We start from the raw sequence: 23835 nt of genomic DNA, 5'->3' as shown, positions 1-23835 counted from the left end.
GCAATGAAGAGAGAACTTAAAAACCAATCCCTGGCGACTATGTTATCCACTTGATTGTAATAGGACGCACGAAATATCGAAGTTTACAATCTATGTTTACCTCTAGCTAAGAGGATGCATTATGTAGTTTACAACGGTTGGACAAAGTTATTATAGTTTCCCAAAAAGCACAAAAAATGACCTAGAATCGGTCCATCAATTTTAGATTGTACCGTAACTGACTTCATCTGCGACCTTGAGGTAAAATGGATACCAGCAATGCATATTCTATAGATTTGAAAATAAAAAAGGTGTGTTATTGAAGATCAAAGTCTTTATTGCCAAACAAACATGAATGTAGACAAGCGAATTTCATACCTAATTGAATGCGCGCGCGCACACACACACACACACACACACACACATGTCGTTTGAATTTTCCAGGTTAAATAGATTGGATTTTGATCGAGCTAAGTTCGATTCCCTAACTGAATCTGACTACAATAAATCACATCCCACAGTTAAGTGATGTGTGATTTTGGATTTTTAACGTAGCTTTAACAATTTATCAGTCATGTCGCTACGATGTCTGCAATGTGGCAGTTTATAGTGATGTCTAGCACTGGGGCATCATGCCGCAGACATGCAGCATGATGTCACACCCAGTCACATTTTCCTGACACCAGTCCGACCAGTCCTAACACTAACCTCTTAATGCTGAACGCCCAGCGAGGCAGCTGTAAGTGTCATTTTTGTAAGTCTTTGGTATGACTCGGCCGGGGATCAAACCCATGACCTCCTGCATCTGAGGCGGACGCTCTAACCACTAGGCCACTGGAGCGGTCCCACAGTTGATCTTTCCAAAATAGTCTAAAAGTAAAAAGAAAACAAGTATCGTTATATTGCAGAAACAGAACGACTGAATCAACATTAGAAGTGTTCATATATGGGTGTAGGTTTTGGACTCGGTGCTTCTCGACGTTACTAGGTGTTTCCTGATGTTACTCTGATTTTATTACGGACCGAATTTGCTCTATGTATACTTGTTATGAATTGGTCATTGCCGTCCTTTTCCGAGACTAAGCATCGTGCACACACTTGGTACGTGGAATCCTTTGACGCTTGCCAGCAAATACGATGGCAGACGTTTACAAAGGCTTACCTCCATTAAGGCACAAACTATGCTATGTATGGCATACCGATATTCTCTTCAAGATAATCTACATATTTGTCCCCCTTGAGTTTTCTCAATACACCCTTTGTGTCATCAGTTAATTCGGCCAGCGTCTTCATGTGTGAGGCCATGTTAGATCGGTCTTGACAAGAAAAGAAGGTAACATGTAGAGAAACTGACTCTAGAAGCTGTCCGAAACTGAACTTACACCTAAACCGAAGCAAGAAGTTAGAAACGTTTACCATCGGATTTATTCGGCAACGTCCGATGTACGCATGACGTTTTGACTCGGAATGGGGTAGTAAAAGACAAAAAGTACAAAATTATTCTTAGACGAGACAAACTGTGGAATTAAAGTGGGTTTGTGAAAAAAAAAATAAACTGATATATTTAAAGTGTAAACTATTGCTGTCCAGTGTTTTAAATCTGTACAAACGAATGGATAATACCTTTTAAAAACAAACAAAATAGGGAATATATTTAAACTAGAAATGATTGTCAGAGAGAACTGAATCAAGCAAATAAACCACACCATCATCCTAGGTCTGCCATTTTGAAAGTAAGAAGAAGGAAAAAAGTAGCATCTACGTAATGTCTCACCTTAATTTTAATATTGCATTTATCGTATAAGGAGTATTCTCATCCTGAACCTACTGCGTTATGTTAATCCCAGTAGATCCAAGAAATTTTTCAATTTTTGAATTCAAAAAGGTCTAGAATATTTAATACGGTGGACCGATTTAAGGTCAAGCGTGTCTATGTAACAATGTTACCTGTCTTAAATTCCCGTATACACCCAGGCCGGCTCGCAGATGCGTATATATATATATATATATATATATATATATATATATATATATATATATATATATATATATATATAAAAATTACAGTACAGACTCAGGTTGATACATATACCTAGTGGACACAAAATAAGTTGACGGTTTTGTCTTAGCTGAAGATGTAAAAAACAAAACAACAAAAACGATACGGTGATATTTGAAAGGATGACAGTTTCAGTAAACCACTTTGCGAAAGATTTCGTACAGTAGTATAAACTTGTATGGAATCGTGTATCCATGAATTATGTACTCTATGAGGTGTGGGGTGTTAAATGATGGAAATCGCATTGTAACTATCAACTAAGAAACAAGCAGTTTGAATCTGAGAATTTACCTACTATCGGTAAATTATCAGGATATAAGAATTCGCGAAATCATGGTAAAGCATGCAATTTAAAGTATAAAAAATATGATGCTAAGAGCTCGTGATTCTATATTTAAATAAGTAAATTTTCCAACTTTTCATATTAGTAGCTGATTATGATATATGCCTAACGAAGTGTGCATGGTACCTCACAAAAAACCACTTAATTACTTAAACACTCTGGTCACGAAGTTCTCTAAACTGTTAATTACATCTCTTTGCATAATTGTGTTCATTCTGCATTGTACCGTGTATAACCATATGCTATATTTATTAACAAAAGAAGCTGTTAATATATGTAAATCTATATTTTTTATGTATCATAGTTTGTCTTTTGTGGTTATATTACCTTTTCTTTCTTGCGTTGGTAAAATAGTTCAAGAGCCAGTGTTTCATGTTACTCAGACTACCATTTTGTATTCTTGAGTGTTTTTTGATATCGTACCAGAACAATCCATTGTAACTATTGAGTGTTTTGTCGTCGTATCGGAGCACCCAATTAGTATTCTTACGTGTTTCTGTTATCGTACCGGAACACCCAATTAGTATTCTTAAGCGTTGTGTTATCGTACCAGAACACCCCATTAGTATTCTTTAGTGCTTTTGTTATCGTACCAGAACACCCATTAGTATTCCTGAATGCTTTTTTGTTCTTATCGAGTCCAAGCACCCCAGTTAATATTCTTGAATGAATCTTGTATCGTACCGGAGCACGCTGGTTAGTATTCTAGAGTGCTTCACATCTGAAGTCTCGTGCAATAAGGAAGAAAATCAGATTCCGGTGAAACAGATGGCTCAGTTTTCTTACATTTATCTCTGTCAAAGGTCGATGTTATTATATATCCAGATAACCATAACTTCGATTAAGTAATAGTTTACGACATTTAAGCCGAGTTATTAAGCATAATGTCTGCTCTATTTGTTCAAATTCCACACATGGGGAGTTATGATTTCTTTGGAACTAAACATACATTTAAAGCTTACGTTTACGTACATGCAAGAAAAAGAAACGTTATGTTCATGAAACTTACTGAGAAAGTTCCTTTTGATCGCAGGATAGTTTCTCCCTGCACCGCGGAGTAATCAAACACAGTTTTTGGTATTATTTTTATTTTGTTTTTAACGACATTGTAAATTTTATTGACTATGTAATGCAGAGGAAATGGAAGATAAGTGTCTTTTACATGGACGCACAGAATCACAAGACTCGGGCTGGCATGGACGTAACTTGAACCCGCGAACCTTTAAAAGACGGGTGTGTTATTTATATTTAATTTAATTATTTATCTGTTAGATTTAAATTCGTTTTCTTCCATGACATGCTATTATAATGTAACTTTGTTTACTGGATTTGATATTGTCTAGAATAGAGTTCAGTTCTGACTAATTGTTTTTAAATAGTTTTGATGCAAACAACTTCATAGAGACATTGTATCTAACGCTGACCCAGTTCCTGACCTTGATGTAGAAACAGTGGCAGTTCTGGTAAACAACCCTTTAAAAAAATTCTTTCCCAGAGTAAGAACGATTTATTTCTGTTACGGCCAGTTTGTGATACGTGATGTTAGGCGTGTAAAAGCTTTTATTTTCTTATAGAAAGGTGACCGTGTGACCCTCATCCGGGAATCTGTTTTGGGTATTAGTTAGACTTAATAATAATTAGTTAGACTTAATAATAATGTTTTGAGAAATAATAGTCAGTCGTGCCTTAACACTTGAGATGTCAAGTTGTTTTATGTTGTGAACAGTTTTGGGCTAATTATATTATTTTCTTCAAATTGTTTGCATTTTAAGTGATTGTTTTCCCTGGAAATGCTAGTGCTCTAAATTAACAAGGACATTTATCGAAATTTATACTGAATTCAAAACTGGATTAATTTTTTCCCGTGATTCCACAAGGAACTGTTGACACAACAACACTTTGAAGGTTGCAACAGACGTCATCGCCTTCTAGTCTGGATTTCATCGGGACTCGAACTCAGATTCATTGAGGACTTTTTAATAATAAGATCTCTAATTTTTAATTTTGGGATTAATTTTTGATCCAATTCTTAAAATCGCAAGTTGTTATTCTCATTTTTACCCTTTTTTCTAGGGAAATAAATTATTTGTTAAATTTTACAAAGCGTTGTCCTCTCTTTTCTGTTACGTTTTTGTAAGAGCCTAAACACGTAAAAGGTGTGAGACTGAATTGTAGGTAGTTACCATTTCTTTTGACGTGTGAACTCAAGTACAAAGAGAGAGAGAGAGAGAGAGAGAGAGAGAGAGAGAGAGAGAGAGAGAGAGAGATGCTTTGCAATACATCGTATTCGTCGGGAATAACAAATATAAAGGTGATAAATTTACCACTCAGTAGTCACTAATATTGACTGAACTTGATTCATTTTGTGACGATAACTGTGGCATCATATACATTCTCAAGATCAGACCCTGCACACCAATTCGCTTAAATTATTCAATACAGAATGTATACCAACACCGAACGTATCCTGCAATAATATGTGGTGTACAAGTGACAACGACAGAGAATTAAAACGTACGGCTTTCGACGGAGGTTTTTGAGGCCCCCGACGCAAGCTGTATTATTTATCCACCTGTATTGTCATTTTTCCACAACATAACACAAAGGAAACAAATGAAGGATTTGAAAAGAGTAGTGATTACAAAATACCTAAATTATGTCCGTCAACCATTATGGGAACGAATAGCCCAACACATGCTTGTCGGTCTCGGTTGTTAGTTCTTTTGTTGTCTGCGGAAAGTAGGTGTAAGCGAGTGGCGAAGAACACAGATCTCGAAAACCTACGCAAAATCAATCTACACTATCTGTTCAAGTTAAATAAGGCGTGATACCTGACCAGTAATAGCTTAACGTGCAACAATAGGTCGGTTCTACACATACGTATTTAATATAAATATATAGTTTATTGACCTATGCTAACGACGTACAAAACTAATTTTCTTGTTGATACGTAATGATTGTTAGCAAAAGATCTAAAATAATATGTATGTATGGAGCACAAACTCATCGTTAAAAAATGTTGAACATATCAGATATATGATAATGTAGTGGATATTCCGTAAGAGAACAAATGAAGAAGTTCCGGTTGCTTGGAATAATTGTATGTGTTCTGAAACATTTGGACTTCGTTGGTAAGTAATTTGAAAAATGGTGTAAATGGTACTAAATGTAAACTTGCATATAAATGTAAATTATATCGAGGCTATCCACACTTGATTGTTTGTTGCGAAATTGTTTTCAGAAGGAGAAATACTCTGAATAGAGTGCAGTAAAGTCTTGTATTGCTCACCAGTATGGGTGACTTTAACCAACGTCCAGACGTAAAAACTCAAATTCTGCATCATTGCTGAGACATGCACACTTAAAAATTAGTAAGACATGTCAGAAAATTAATTAATAAACTTGTACCGATCATTCTGATATTGAACATTAACAGCAATACTGATAATATGTGTGTGTGTGCGTGCGTGCGTACGTGCGTGTGTGATTTGGGATTTTTAACGTAGTTTTAACAACTTTTCAGTCATGTCGCCACGATGTCTGCAGTGTGGCAGTTTATAGTGATGTCTAGCACGGGAGCATCATGCCGCAGACATGTAGCACGATGTCCCACCCAGTAACATTATCCGACCAGTCCTACCACTAACCTCTTAATGCTGAGCGCCAAGCGAGGCAGCTGTTAGTACCGTTTTTGTAAGTCTTTGGTATGACTCAGCCATGGATCGAACCCACGACCTCCGAGGTGGACGCTCTAACCACTAGACCACCGGAGCGGTTCAAAACTGATAATACTAGTGCTATCAGTAATATGCATACATCATAGTACTGTCAGTAATTTTTATATAATAACACTATTAATATTAGTACAACTATCAATAATAGTGATATATCAATACCTCCACTAATACTACCTCTACTACTACTACTACTACTATGAATAATGATAACAATACTATTAAGAATAATGTATTGTTATCATTATTGTTATTACTGAAAAGTAACATATATATCTGGAGAGAAAATTTAATATCGAGAAAACGTTAATGCCAATCACTACGGCGATACGTACTAATTTTGAATGTTACAAGGAATATGCATATATTTCAGGCGACATTTTCAATATTGGTAACAAGGATTTTTTCTTTTTTTGTATTGATACAAAAGAATGGCCACTCTGACAGCTATATCGTGTACTGACACTAACGCTAACACCATTACCAACAGCAAACATATCACAATGTTTTGATGTATTGAGACAGCAAAGAAATTGTTACTATGTTCAAATAGGCCGCCATTTTAAAATGGGGTTGTAAGGCGACAAGATCAATTAAACACTACTCTATTGGTTTAACATGATAGGTTAATATGGTGAAATGTAATGTTAACAATGTTCATAGGGTTAACATTATGGGTCTGTATGACAGTAAGGTAAAATGTGATGCTCAAACTACATTGATTGCCTAATACCAGCACATACTAATCAACACAAATATAGACTGACCAACACTCATGTATCTACTGACCAAAACAGGGCAGGACCAATAATGCAAAATATATAAAACACATGAAAAAGAAAAACTGACTCTACTTCCCCATTTTCACATGAATTGCCTATCATCCCCTTTATATAAAAAACTAACTCAGCCAATAATACCATTCATGTAACTCTTTGACCATTGAAGTGAAGTATAATGAGAGAAATGGGTTGTAATGATAATACGTATACAAAGATACTATCACATGCAATGGTAGGAGGTCTAACTACATCCTAAAACATACATATATACTCTCTCTCTCTCTCTCTCTCTCTCACACACACACACACACACACACACACAGAGGAGTAAAAGTGCTTAATGGATAATTTGGACTAGATAACCAAATATGGTTAACACATACCACATAGTTTCACTGATCTTCACCGCACTGCCCGTCAATAGACCAATTGTCTCTCGGGACACCCTTACCTTTCCAAGTACACTCTTATCTTCTAAATAGCCATGATCTTTTTTTGCGCTTCCATAGTCACATATTGAGAGAGAGAGAGAGAGAGAGAGAGAGAGAGAGAGAGAGAGAGAGAGAGAGAGTAATCTAGTCAAATAAAGTTTGAGGCAGGGAATAACTAGAGGCTAAGCGAGGTCAACGTTCCGTGTTATCCAAGACTTTCCACGGAGCAGAAGTTCACTTTAACAATTTTGAACAGGATACGACTGATTCTTATCCAGCATCGTCTGCCTAATCAATACTGATATAGACAATCGCAAAGATTAGCAGCAGTCAATATCAGATGTGTTTAACGGTGAAGGCAGACAGTGAGTTGATTGGACAAAAGCAAGCAGTGAAGAGAAGCAGAAGTCCTTTAGTAACAAGCAAGAATATTGACTAAATTCACGTGTGGAGTTCCTAAAATGAGAAAGAAAATTCTAGATCTGATCCACCCTAGTTATACACAGAAAGTGTTACCTCATGTCCTTCGAGATCTGTTCATAAGATCTCAGGATTTCGTTATTTTAGCAAATGTGACCTAAAGATTCAAATCAACATATTTATTCTGCAAAATGATATCTGTTGGCAGTCTTCATCCCGTGTGTTCCTGAAGGGGTAAGAAACGATTCTCTACCCGAAGACTAACGTTTGAGTTCAGCATGTTACGAGCGCCATTGCATAAGCAAATCCAACAACACAAAATTGCTCACAAGGTTTTGTCAGTGTGTCCAACTCGAGGGCATCATCTTCCTACCAGTAATAAAAAGACATGTTTGTGCAGAAGAAAAAGATTATGTCATATTTGTGACCAGGTTGCCAATTTGAATCATCAATCTTATATCTAAAAGTATGAGAACGAACCCAATCATTGAAAGATCATATCAAGAATGAAACACTGGACGGTTTGGTTGAGTTCATGTTTTTTTACTTCGAATTTTATGAAGAGATTGAAATTCACAGTCTGAACCTTTGTGCCTCTATATGCACTTGCTACGACTGAAATTGGTAACCTTTATTTCATTCCAGTCCTGATTTGGGGTAGACAAGAAAAGATATTTCGTGTCTCTCCTACTCTTTCTGATTTTAGTGAGTGAGTTTTAGACCACACCGACGCTGCATCGTTATGGAAGCTGTCTTGAATTCGCTACATTCATTGCATACAATATATCTTGAAACGACAAATGGTTTATTTTGAAATATGTTTTAGACCAATAGAAAGAGCGGATCCGGGAACATTACTTGAATATGAAACATGAAATGGTGCAGCAGCGACAACAACACATGTACCATCAGCATGAGCATCCCTTTGTCACGTGGAGAAATGGGGGCGGCGTTGGTTGGAGACGAAGATGTACTGCCCGTAATCTATGTGTATAGAAGTATGACACTTGTGGCATTCATGGTCGGTTCTTCGAGATGGTTCAATATTATTGCAAAGCAGGCACGTCCGTTGAGACTATAAGACTATTGCTGAGGGTGCAGTACCTCTTGAAAAGGATGTATCAAGCATAGATAATTAAAACTGATTAGGTATTAATCAAAGAAATGAAAATAATGATATGTGACAATGAGGATAACATTTAGAAGGAAATAGGAAACAAGAAACAGAAACAGCATAACTTCAACCAAACTGGATCAAGGCTCAGGGGAGACTAATGTAAAAGAAGCGCCGAATCCGGTCTGAAAGATGTGGCCACTAAAGGCAAGTGTGGCCAGAATAAGGCCAGCTCATTTTAGAGCTAAAAGCAACGGCCTTTTTCAGGGATGCTCATTTCCCACAGAAATATACTTTTACTACCTTACTGGTACAAAAATAGTTGTATTTTTGTTTTAGTCGTTCAAACCTTGAGCTTAAATCCCCATATATATATTGGTGTAGATTTGTGTACGATGATGTGTACGTATGCTTGTGTGCATAGTGTGTTTGCACACTTACCATTGTGTGCGATAGTATCTTTATATATTTATTAGCACAACTAATATTTTGTCTCATTACACTGCACTTCCAGATTTCTAAATATTATGATGGTGGTGGGGGTGTGATAGTTTTGTTTATAATGGAACGATAAAGTAGTTGTGAGTGGATAAGGGAATTAGTGGACACTTTACTTTTGCTTATAATGGGTTAATCTTTTTCATCAAAGTCTTGAAATTCTACCTTGTGATGATTAGTGCAAGACGAGGTGTTGGTCAGTCTATATGTGTGTTAGTAGGTGCGGGTGTTGGTCTGTCAGTTTCGTGTGTGTTAATAGGTGCGGGTGTCAATTTAGTTCTAACGTAACATTTTCCCTTGTCGCCATATAAACCCATACTGTTAAAAGTATGAAGGTTTTTAACATTAATTGTTTCCTTCTCGCTATACAAACCCACAATGTTAAACAAATGGACTAATGTTAAATTTATCTTGTCAATATATGGAACCATTTCGAAATGGCGGCGTTATGTTAAGTACCCATTGCCGTCATATCAACCCCCAGTTACGCCTTGCATGAGCGCGTAACTGTATGAGCACTTTACGAAATGTATGGAAATATATAGTAGACACAAACCATGAATGAAGTTTCCATGTATTTCAGTCAATAACAAGATTGTAATATTTCACAAGACTCATTTGGTTCAAAGCATTATAATTGATGTACGTGTGATCAATAATTATATATTTTTTTAAAACAACAAATATATGCGTAGTCCCATGATACATTTGTTATCTAAAATCGTACTTATTCTCAAAAGGGTCATCCACCACGTAATTTCAAAGAGACAAGAATTACTTCTACTCCCATTTGTTACAAGTTAAATTCTTCAGAATAATCTAGTATCATCTTTCAAACGATCCGTCACTATGTCTTTCACAAATCAGAAGCCCACTTTGCTAGCACATCCAGCATTTTACCAGTATCCTTCTTCCTATATTCGAAAGACTAAACGTTACACTTATGATGTTTATACATTTCATTTTCTAACAGAATGCGCCTGTACGCTTCCGTTTGGAAGCGGAACATACATTTCTAACAGCCGTGGCACGTGGACCACGACCAACACTACCATTAAGAACTACAAGGTCACGATTGGTTCCCTTACCACCACAGTCACTTTCACGTGCTCAAGTCTGTATGATACTAATAGATATATTCTTACGTAAGTATACTGATGCTGTGGTCTGCTGTCACTACCACCACTATTGCGACAATCCGACGAACACAGCCGATACTGTCAACACGATCACTACCAAGTTGCCACCAACACCACAAATACAACACCACCAATTCACCTGTAATATCCAGTAAGACTTGCTGATACTGCTACAGCATCTGTTATTACTATCGCCACCATCAGCATCCTACATCACCACTACGTCTGTTTCTATAATTGATTAATATTAGAATTGCCTAATGCTGCTTGCTCAAGATTCAACGTGAATATTGTTTTGAACTGAGGAGTCATGGCAGTATGTATGTATGTATGTATGTATGTATGTATGTATGTATGTATGTCTGTTTGTATGTATGTGTGTGTGTGTGTGTGCGTGCGTGCGTGCGTATGTATGTATGTATGTATGTATGTATGTATGTATGCATGCATGGACGGATGGATGGATGGATTGATGTAAAGTTCTTTGGTTTTTCCTTGAAATTAAATAGTACACACTTATGGTTTAATTAACAATCGCTAATCTCTCTCTTCTTTTAGCACAAACTATGAGATCCTCAAAAACAATTACATAGACATCTACACCTGTTTGGATATAAGAAACTCAACATATTCCGATAAATATTTTTTTTACGAAGCCACAGGTAAGCCATGCATAGTCTGATTCAAATGAACAATTAAACTTTAAAAGCCATTCGACGTAACGTATTCTGTTGTATTCAAGGTGGTTAAAATCCATTTAAACGCAAGCTTTTTTACGTAGTGTTTAACGGAAAGACTCAAAACTTCCTATCTCTTGAAATATATAATTCTAGAACAAAATTAAGGGAAAATTAAACAAATGAACCAATTCTTACATAATCTGTAACAAGGGCTTTTACTGAGCATGAGATTTGTTTAATATAGTGATGAAACCAAATGTTTAATATTTTATTGCAACGAGTATATACAACAATGCTGAAGACCAATTATACGCGAACAATTAACGATGCCAATGTACACAATGTACAAAAATGGAATGGCAAAAATATTATTGCCAAAAGAAATTGCACTGCTATTATTTTATTACTTCCAGCCCTCGATACAAGCATCGGAGATTATTTATCTGGAGATAGTACAGATGTGTGTAACAGAGCCAACTATGAGACAGCCGTTGAGACCAAAGTTGTCATCAAACAAGGTTTTTGAAAATGACCCGAGACAATCTTGTCTCACACTGATTGAGAAAAAGTAGCTGCAATAAGTCTTTTGTGTAAAATAAACAGTTACGCGATTTTACAAATTAAACTTTTGCCGGGAAATAAATAACGTACGTAAGCTATTCACAACGAGGAAAATCTACTTAATTACAATCATAAACATTAATAGAAAGCGGTGATTGGCATTATTGAACGGTTCTTTATTTCAGTTTGCGTGAAAGCCACTCTCACTGAGACCAGCCTGTATTTTGGTCATGAATAATGCAGTTTTTCTTCTAAAGAGGTTTATATATTTTAAATAAAAGATTACCTTACTAATTACTTCTTTTTACCATGGAATGAAAGTTATGAATAAAATATCTTATAAAAGTAATTCTATTATCTTAAACAGATTTTGTCAATCTAAAATTTCAAATGTCCCGCGTGAGGTTCTTCATTGTATTTTGGTCCTTCTACATGGATTGATAATTTCTCATTCAGGTACATCCGATAGTAACAAGATCTATTGCCCAAATATAATTCTCGGAAACTACACTTACAACACAACCGAAGATTACTCGGATATGGCTTCTTGCAATGACACGCAACAACTGACCTTCAAGAAGAACAAAGCTGTGTATGTGGCATTGTCCAGTAAGTGGTAATTAGATTGTAGAGAAATGCACAATAACATTAATTTTAGCGCCTCTAATTAAAGGTGTGAAAGTACTATAAGTAATTTTACGTCAGACCCAAAATCTTGATAAAGCAACAATAGCATTTTGATTATCACGGCACCACAGAACACTGTTTCAATATATACCTTTAGGATGCTCAAAATGGCGTACTTTTGTATTCAGTGTTCAATAGATTAACCAAGAAAAATAATTTTATATGGTGCTGTAACTAAATTGTCCTTTATGTACTAAAAGGAGTGCTTCCAAAACCTTACTATTTGGAATAAATGCCACTAAGAATCGATACAGAGGAAGATTGGATATAAATATGATCCAATAATGATATCTTCACGACATGTCAGTGCTACTGGTCCCTTATTCACAGTTTATTTTGGGTGCTTTTTATTTTTTTAAAAAAGCATTGTAGTTTAGTTACATTAAAAAATGTAAATTTTAATATCATTATGCAAGATGTTATTGGATTTAAAGAAATGTAATGGGAAGCAGATCTCTAATTTCTAAAGAATGTTAAAACGTTGATTGCAATTGTAATTTTAACCTTACAAAGCACAAACATATAATTCTATCTAAATTCTTTTTTCACATGCTGGTACTTTTATGATATTCAAATATTCTTGCATTTCGATCACTCAGTATACATAAGATATTGAAATATAGACGTATTTATGTGTCATGATCAGGTATATGTAAAGAATTACCACAGACGAGCTTTTATACAAGAGCCATAAATAGATGATTACGTCATACTGCGACCATTCACGTCATACTCAGACCATTCCCGTCATACTGCGACCACTCACGTCATACTGAGACCATTTACGTCTTATTGCAACCATTTAAACGAAGAAATGTACTTTCATCCCTAATTTATGCTTTTGTAACATACTCAGAAACTCATATATTTAATCCTTATAATTCCAACTCACTTCCTTTCTCTCGTCAGGTCAGCAGATTTCATCAAGAAAACATTCACTTTTATGTAGATCGAAGTTTTCTTTAATTACCCCCTTAAGTGCGCCAGAATACATAGCCCGATCTTCGCTAGCCAAGATTCATCTATGCTTTATGCAGTAATTTTGGGTAGAGTGTCATAGCAGTGCACGGCAGTGACATATAATCTATGTTGGGGTTTGGACCGAGACAAGGAAATCTCAGTCAAGGGATACATTATTTGTCTCCCGACGAGGCTTGCCGAGGATTTCCTTGTTTCGATCCAAACCTCGACGTAGATTCTTTTTCAGACCCAATACTTTCCTTTAAAGTAAAAAAGAACTTCTCACGTCTGCAATATAGTTCACGCGCCATTGTTCACATGCGGTGCATTAGTACAAATAGGTTAATGAGGACTGTGGCGTGACCGTGTCATCCGAAGTACACAGTTTTTATGCGTCAGCCAAACAAAATAACAACATAAAACGTTGCATATTTTTGAGGTATTATCACATTTAATATATAGATGTTATATTAAATTAGCAATAAATAGGTAATATTTATTACACGAAAATGTTTCATTTTCATCAGTTCCAATTTTGAAAATTATATTGTAAATAATGAAACAATACTGGGCCCACACCTATGTTTTTATTGTATAGGCTATTATTATAACGAAAAGTTACATGTAGCATGAGTGTCCGTGCTTGGGTTTTTCACGGGTAATTAGTAATCTGTGTCATTATCGTATATGACACCTTTTTCTTTGGAGTTGGTGAAACTGTTTGTGACATACTTGTGTTGTCCTTAATATTGAGTGTAAAATCACCACACAGCATTGAGAATTTTATCCTATCTGTAGCAGTCATTTTTCGGGTCAGCGTCATTAAATGTAGCTAACAGTATATAATTTGTTTTGCAGGAAGTATTTAAAACTAGTTACGTAGCTTTAGCTACATTTAATGACGCTGACCTGAAAATGTATTGAGTTAGGCCTGCATATAGGATAACATTGACCATACTGTGTGGAACGAGCTAGCATAATACCCAAAAGCTCGACATGTATGCGTATGTATCTCAGTCTCTTTCGAAATGGTTTTTGTATGGTGTGTTCTTAAAGATAGATTTACCTTAAGTTACTATGTTTTTGTTATATATTTGATGTTGTTATTTGATTTTAGAAGAATTACGTCAGGAACAGCTGAAGACAACAAGGGTTTCTTTTTGAGTTCCGAGCGCGTGGACACCTTGACTGAAATCACTGATCTGACATGACTAGACTGAGATAAGAAAAGTAGGGTTAGCAAAATAGCTATATTTCTCAATCGCATGGGTGAGAAATATTGGCATGAGCAATATTTTAATATATAAAAAATCAGTTGATGCTATTTAAACCAGACTATTCCTTTTTTACCCTGAAATGTCGCTTGCGTATGACACGTGCTGCGATAGCATCCGTTGTTGTTACTTCCTACACATTTCGATCTTTCAAAAGCAAAATCGTGTCCATTTTTGTACACACGTCTATGTCAGTTGCATTATTATACACACATTGCTGTGCGTGTTTTAATGTAATCATGGGCACATTGGGGACCGTCCATTTAGTACGTACGCATAGAGGGGGAGGGGATTAACCCAAATGCATACTCTTGCGTATGGGGGCGGGGTCTACTCGTAATGTAAGTTCCCATAGGAAACGGGGCGGGGGTGAAACCTCGATAATAATTTGTCCAATACGTAACCTGTTCGACTGGGTTCAGTCGGCGTTTGAACTTTAGTGGACACTAGCCAAACATTTTTAAGTTTTGGAGCTTATTTCTTTGATGTAGCCAGACATTCAACATCGGTGGACTGTCTGTATTTTTAAACACGTTAATATTCTTAATCCTTGATCGTTTCTTTGTGGATTAAATATAGGCCGTTCTATAGAGTTGGAGGTAGGGTTGCGTCAATCGTACACACACAGATGTGGCGTGTGTGTAAAAAAAGTTCGCATTTATACGGGGGAAGGGGGGGGGCACGTTTTGTCAGATTTTTGCGTAAAGGAATGGACCCTTGCCATGTAAACTTTCATGGAATTTTTAATGGGGTAAAAATAACATTTTTGCCACATATTTCGCTATCTAAAAGATAATCAGGATTGATGAATTACCACATTGGTGTAACTCAAAAGATTTTACTGTATAAGCAATTATTGATAGCAACCTAACGTTAATCTATCGTGACGTTAACCTATCATGACGTTAACATATCGTGACGTTAACCTATCATGACGTTAATCTATCGTGACGTTAGCCTATCGTGACGTTCTTGGAATTCAAGTCCTGTCCGTAACCAACACATCACTCTCAGACACAAGAATCACATGGATGCTATTATCAAATTGTTCTCTGTGCATTGACAACCAGCTGTCATATATAATTCCAGTTGTTATGAATGGACCCAATTTTCTGCAGTCTGGTTGGATATAAACGGTAGGTGATACTGATGAAGAATTTTTTTTATACATGCGTAAAGTCTGTGGACTGCTTTTGGTTCCCATATTCCAGGTAATGGTATGTGAAGCTTTATCTATAACAACGTCTTACACCATAAAAATAACATAAACAAGTCCCACCCACCCAGCTGTGTGATTTCCAACCAAAATGTACTACCCTTTATTCAAATCGCCCAGTATAAGTTTTAAAAAATATCCAACATTCATCCTTTTTGCCAAAGAAAGCACGCGGCAGGCTTTATAAACCAATGTTCAAACAATGTTGCATTTTGCTTCGACAATGTTTCACCGGCAGTTATTAAAGGTCAGGGTCATATGGCGAGCAAGGGATCTCAATTAAAATGGGCACGATTTTGCTTTCGAAAGATCGAAATATGTAGAAAGCAAGAACAACGGATGCTATAAAAACACATGCCGTACGCAAGATTAAAGTTATGAAAAAGGAATAACCTGGTTTAATAATAATAATAATGAGGACTTTGTATAGCGCCTAATCTTTAGAAGCTCTAAGCGCTTTACAACATTAGACAACACCTATAAGATAAAAAACATAATAATATTATTACAAAAACAAACAACATGAAATTAGAAAAAACATTAAAAAAATAAAAAACATGCTGAGAATACTTCAGGTAGGAAACATTATTAGGTCTTTAACTTTGTTCTTGCTGTCGAAATAAGTGAGTTTTGAGAGCCCTCTTGAATGTGATCACTGTGTCTTTGTGTCTAAGTTCAGAGGGCAATTCATTCCACGTTGCTGGGCCCTGGTATGCAAAAGAACGCTGTCCATATGACTTTATTTTCATACGTGGAATAATGAGCATACCATCGTCAGAAGAGGAGTGTAAGTATCTTGCTGGTGTGTACACATGAGTGAGGTCAGACAGGTATGTTGCACTAGAGTCCGACAGTGAAATGTAGCACAGAGAACAAATTTTGTGTTTGATTCTGGATCGAATGGATAGCCAGTGTAGGGTACAGAGCAGCGGGGAGGTGTGCTCTGATCGTGGTTTAAATATCATCAACTAACTTTTATATAAGAAAGAAAACTTCGGTGTACCTAAAAGTGAATATTTTGTTGATTAAATCTGCTGATCTGATCACAGAAAGGAAGTATATTGGAATTACGATGATTATATGATAATGGTTGGGTATTTATTGATGTGTACAAGTTACCTAATCACTCCTTCGGTATTTAATTACTTTGTGAGTGAATAGGTACAATTTACACATAATTAAATACCCAACCATCATTATCTAATCATATAATGATAACGAAGAACAAATTATTATACTTTATGTGTAAAGGCTGCAATATGCAGTTGCACAAATTCGTACTTACATTTCATCTCAAGAAAATATTCAATTAAAATTTGATTTGTCGTACTTTTCAAACATTTTCAGTGTTATGGGTAGCAAATTTCATCAAACATTTTATGATGTAATAGTTCCCTGTTGGATCTACTGACTTGAAACACTTGAGCATGTCCAGAATGCTTTGTTTGGAGACATTTTATTTTCACAAATGTATACAAGTTTTTATTCATTCACCTTGGGTGTGATTACGACCGGAACGGTGTGATCCACTGTGCATCAGAAATGGTGCGAGATCGTACTGATTCAAACAAACTGGTAGCCGGAATCCATATAGTATCGTATCGAATATGAAAATAATATATATGTTCGAATTCCACACGCTATTGTTCTTACAGGCGGAGGCAATCTGAAATGCATGTACTCTGGAACCGGAACCTACGTCTATCTCATTACATTCAACAACGACACTAGCGTGGACAGTTCGAATACGTACCAATTTACCTGTTTTGTGAGTGTATTTTCTTTTTCCTATATATATGGAGAGAGAGAGAGAGAGAGAGAGAGAGAGAGAGAGAGAGAGAGAGAGATTCTTAAATTGCGTCAAATAGGTGCAAACGAAAGGTTTAGAATTTATAAATAAAGACCAACACGAACTTGTCCGTAGCAATCCTATTACTGAACATCTCAGGAAAGTATGAGGAAAAAAATAATAGGTATGTCATTGGATACAAACAATAACATGACGGTATGTCAAATACGTTGAGAAATTGCTAAATACCGAAAATGTGTGTATCTGCAGGTCTTTTCTTTTTCTGGATATGGAAGCTTGGTGTATGCCTCCCAGCGCCCCCAGTCCTGCTCCAGTTCACAGACGCCCACTAACGCTAATTCTACAGCGGGAAAAACATTTATTTTCACTCCATATGGCAAGTATTTCAAACTGTTCAAATTGTATTTATATCCGTATGGGAAGAAACATTTGTATTAATCCCTGCGGCAAGCGTGTCAAAGTATTCATTTTCCCAGTAACAAATTATGTCACATGTTTAAGTTGTATATAGCAGTTATTAAACTATAGAAATGTGCTAACACAACTATCATTCTAGCTAATATGTACATTGGGTTAATGACTGAAATGGAAAAAGATCAAGATTGAAAAGTTATTTTTATATCAATTATCCATTTGAATACATATATATCCTTACTTGAATACATATATATCCTTATTTAAAACATATATATCCTTATTTGAATACATAGATATCCTTATTTGAATACATAGATATCCTTATTTAAAACATATATATCCTTATTTGAATACATAGATATCCTTATTTAAATACATAGATATCCTTATTTGAACACATAGATATCCTTACTGAACATAGCAGTGCAATTTTAAGCATGTTTTAAAATTTATTTTCATGAGTACATTTTATTTTTGTAGCTTGAATTCATCTGTAGTAAAACAGTATTATTCAAATCTGATAAATATCGCTTTTCTCTCTATATTCAGCAACCTGTCGTGAGTACCTTTATACTTTTTATTTATTTTGACATCTTGTACTGTTTAAAAAAAATATGCCAGAAATAATTTTTCTTCATTGTGATGGCATTGCTAGCTTAATTATTAAATGAGGTAAGGGGACATTATCAAAAAGACATTTTAACTTATTTTGAATTAAATACTGGGTTATTTAAATTGCAAAAAGTCTTGTTACAGCCGTCGAACATGTTTTTGATCTTCTTTTCGTTGTGCCATATATATATATATATATATATATATATATATATATATATATATATATATATATATATATATATATATATATATATATATATATATTATGTTCCCTTGATTGACCCACGCTTACTTATTTTCATTTGTAGCTATTAATGAATCTAGTACAGACACCCGGGCCTCCGAGGATCTTGGCTGGTTAGGTGGTCTCATCGCTGTTATTGTCTTGCTTATCGTCACTGGGAGTGTCATCGTCTACTTGTACTTCAAGAAAAATAAAGTCTCCTACAAGGAAACAGTAATTTATATTTGATATCTTACGATAAGGAAATACACTAGCATGAGAACTAAAATTGAACGATGGCATCATGAAAATTCACTAACACTTCACTCCGTGACGTTTGCTCCTAGTAATTGGCTAATTGTTTAGGGTTAAGAAAAATTTCCATTGCACTGAGATCAAATAATCAAACAAGTATTCAAACACATCTAAGAAGTCCTTAAAACGGGGCGCTATAACGAAATGGGCATACTCCAATTTAATTATAATATAATGTAGCAATCTTTCGAAAATACTCATGTAATTCAAAGGAAAGACGTTTTTATCATGAGCAACTTGTTTCATCATACTCATCTAGCAGCCCATGTTTTGAATGCAACACTTACTCGTAACAATTATCCGTAACATTTCAATTTTTTTCTAAGATTAGTCATTAATACAATGATACGTGATATAAATGTATTACAAAGAAGCATTGATTTACTCATTAATATGGTGAAACATGTATATACAAATTATAACGAATCATAGACTTAATATATATGTATTATAAAGAAGCATAGATTTACTTTTTAATGTACTGATACATGCATATATGTATTGTAATGAAGAAATAGATATACTAATTAATGTACTGATACATGCATATATGTATTATAAGGAGGTATAGATTCACTCATTACTGTAATGATACATGCGAATATGCATTATAATGAGGTATATATTTCCTAATTAATGTACTGATACATGCATATATGTATTACAAGGAAGTATATATTTACTTATTACTGTACTGATACATGCATATATGTATTACAAGGAAGTATAGATTTACTTATTACTGTACTGATACATGCATATATGTATTATAATAAGGTATATATTTATTCATTACTGTACTGATAAATGCATATATGTATTATAATAAGGTATATATTTGCTCATTAATGTACTGATACATGCGTATATGCATTATAATGAAGCATAAATTTCTCATTACTGTACTGATACATGCATATATGTATTATAATGAGGCATATATTTACTCATTAACGTACTGATATATGCATATATGCATCATATTGAGGTATTGACTCACATATTACTGTACTGATACATGCATATATGTATTATAATAAGGCATATATTTACTCAATAATGTACTAATACATGCGTATATGCATTATAATGTGGGATAGATTCACTCATTACAGTACTGATACATGCGTATATCCATTATAATGAGGCATACATTTGCTCAATAATGTACTGATACATACATATATGCATCATAAGGAGGTAAATATTTACGCATGCTACTGAATACGTGTTTTCAGTATGAACTTACCATTTATCTCATCATCAACTTTCTCTTTTTCAGAAGGAAAGCGGCGGAGAAATCCTAGTGGATATAACTAGACATGTAATACATAGTGGATATAGCTAGATAAATAATACATAATGGATATAACTAGATATATAATACATAGTGGATATAACTAGATATATAATACATAGCGGATATAACTAGATATGTAATACATAGTGGATATAACTAGATATGTAATACATAGTGAATATAACTAGACATGTAATACATAGTGGATATAACTGGATATGTAATACATAGTGGATATAACTGGATATGTAATACATAGTGGATATAACTAAATATGTAATACATAGTGGATATAACTAGATATGTAATACTCAGTGGATATAACTAGATATGTAATACATAGTGAATATAACTAGATATGTAATACATAGTGGATATAACTAAATATGTAATACATAGTGGATATAACTAAATATGTAATACATAGTGGATATAACGAGATATGTAATACACAGTGGATATAACTAGACATGTAATACTTGATGGATATAACTGGATATTTAATACTTTATGGATATAACTAGATATATAATACATAGTGGATATAACTAGATATGTAATACATAGTGGATATAACTAGATATGTATTACATAGTGGTTATAACTAGATAATTAATACATAGTAGATATAACTAAATATGTAATACATAGTGGATATAACTAGATATCTAATACCTAGTGGATGTAATTAGATATCTAATAAATAGTGGATGTAACTAGATATGTAATACACAGTAGATGTAACTAGATTTGTAATACATATTGGATATGACTAGATATGTAATACGTAGTGCATATAACTAGATATATAATGCATAGTGGATATAACTAGATATATAATACATAGTGGATATAACTAGATGTATAATACATAGTGGATATAACTAGATATGTAATACATAGTGGATTTAACTAAATGCGTAATACATAGTGGATATAACTAGATATATGATACACAGTGGATATAACTAGATATGTAATACATAGTGGATATGACTAGATATGCAATACATAATGGACATAATTAGATATATAATACATAGCTGATATAACTAGATATGTAATACATAGTGGATATAACTATATATGCAATACACAGTGGATATAACTAGATATGTAATACATAGTGGATATAACTAGATATGTAATACACAGTGGATATAACTAGACATGTAATACATAATGGATATAACTGGATATTTAATACACAGTGGATATAACTAGACATGTAATACATAATGGATATAACTGGATATTTAATACATAGTGGATATAACTAGATATCTAATACCTAGTGGATGTACCTAGATATCTAATACATAGTGGATGTAACTAGATATGTAATACACAGTAGATGTAACTAGATTTGTAATACATAGTGGATATAACTAGATATATAATGCATAGTGGATATAACTAGATATATAATACATAGTGGATATAACTAGATGTATAATACATAGTGGATATAACTATATATGTAATATATAGTGGATATAACTAAATACATAATACATAGTGGATATAACTAGATATGTAATACATAGTGGATATAACTAGATATATAATACACGGTGGATATAACTAGATATGTAATACATAGTGGATATAACGAGATATGTATTACATAGTGGATGTTACTAGATATGTAATACATAGTGGATATAACTAGATATATAACACATAGTGGAAATAACTAGATATATATATATATATAATACATAGTGGATATAACTAGATATGTTATACATAGTGGATATAACTAGATACATAATACATAGTGGATATAACTAGATATGTAGTACATGGTGAGTATAACTAGACATGAAATACATAGTGGTTATAACTAAATATTAATTACATAGTGGGTATATCTAGAAATGTAATACATAGTGGATATACCTAGATATGAGAAATCCTAGTGATATAACTACATGTTTAATACATAGTGGATATAACTAGATATGTAATACATAGTGGATATGACTAGATATGTAATACATAGTAGACATAACTAGATATGTAATACATAGTAGATGTAACTAGATATGTAATACACAGTGGGTATAACTAGATATGTAATACATAGTGGATATAGCTAAATATGAAATACATAGTGGGCATACCTAGAAATGTAATACATAGTGGGTATACCTAGAAATGTAATACATAGTGGGTATACCTAGAAATGTAATACATAGTGGATATAACAAATATGAGGAATCGTAGTGGATATAACTACATATGTAATATTGATTTTTTTAAGTGGCCTTATACGATACGAGAAATATGTGTGCATTTTACTTGAACGGGGCCTATTACGATAACATAAGAATGTGCTGATTAGATTTTGTACGACGATAGTTATATTTGTTGATTTTGTTTGAATGTGCTTTGTACGATGGTATAAATATATGTTAATTTTATTTGAAGGGGGCCTTGTACGATTCTAGAAATATGTGTAAACTGCCAAGGTCTCTTAACGCTGGTAATCTTCATTTAAGAAGGATAACACATTTATAAAAAACAAATTATTTTGATTACGTCATTCCCTATGACACACAAAACTCCCGAAACAACTGCTACAATTTCAGCACGAAATACACCCAATCAGTAACTGCTGCCAATACAACTGCGTCAGTGATGGAAAATTATGTCTGCATAGCCATCCTCGAGGTCATAAAATGAGCAACACACTATCTAAACATTTAAAGTATACATATTACCTATTTCTATTTAATAAATACTATTAAGCAGTGTAAGCATATATATATATATATATATATATATATATATATATATATATATATATATATATATATATATATATATCCCTTGACAAAATTGTTTATAAGGTGTACCTCAGGAATAAACTGGTCTACTGACTTTGTATGCCTTATTTGGCTGGAAAATGGAAAATGAAAGGAAAGGAAAATAGAAACATTTTGGAATTACAGGCTGATAACAATATATTATTTAAATAGAAACGGAATGTGAGCATATTTTATGCTTCGTGCTAGAGCAGAAGCGGACTTTGTGTGTATGTTATGCCTCGTGCTAGAGCAGAAGCGGACTTTGTGTGTATTTTATGCCTCGTGTTAGAGCAGAAGCGGACTTTGTGTTTATTTTATGCCTCGTGCTAGAGCAGAAGCGAGATTGGTGTGTATTTTATTCCTCGTGCTAGAGAAGAAGCGAGATTGGTGTGTATTATATGTCTCGTGCTCGATAAGAAGCGGATTTTGTGTGTATTGTATGCCTCGTGTTAGAGCAGAAGCGAG

The 23835-nt window shown here is 34.2% G+C and overlaps 1 protein-coding gene across 1 annotated transcript in view; it reads left to right on the top strand.

The window, feature by feature from the left end:
* Nucleotides 1-5254: 5254 nt before the first annotated feature.
* The window catches only part of LOC149790189 (uncharacterized), a 43004-nt gene continuing 24423 nt past the window's right edge, over nt 5255-23835 (top strand). The window contains exons 1-9 of the mRNA XM_089973179.1: nt 5255-5512; nt 10334-10505; nt 11058-11161; nt 11593-11697; nt 12197-12349; nt 17533-17645; nt 17937-18063; nt 19028-19176; nt 20540-20581. Coding sequence (XP_089829305.1) covers nt 5452-5512; nt 10334-10505; nt 11058-11161; nt 11593-11697; nt 12197-12349; nt 17533-17645; nt 17937-18063; nt 19028-19176; nt 20540-20581 — 1026 coding nt within the window. The 5' untranslated portion in view covers nt 5255-5451. The remainder of the gene's footprint in view (nt 5513-10333; nt 10506-11057; nt 11162-11592; nt 11698-12196; nt 12350-17532; nt 17646-17936; nt 18064-19027; nt 19177-20539; nt 20582-23835) is intronic.

Source organism: Sinohyriopsis cumingii, chromosome 10, assembly GCF_028554795.1.
Source record: "Sinohyriopsis cumingii isolate HCF-2022 chromosome 10, ASM2855479v2, whole genome shotgun sequence".
NCBI classification, from domain to species: domain Eukaryota; kingdom Metazoa; phylum Mollusca; class Bivalvia; order Unionida; family Unionidae; genus Sinohyriopsis; species Sinohyriopsis cumingii.
The sequence above is the reverse complement of the archived record's forward strand: the minus strand, read 5'-3'. Positions and strand labels throughout refer to the sequence as shown.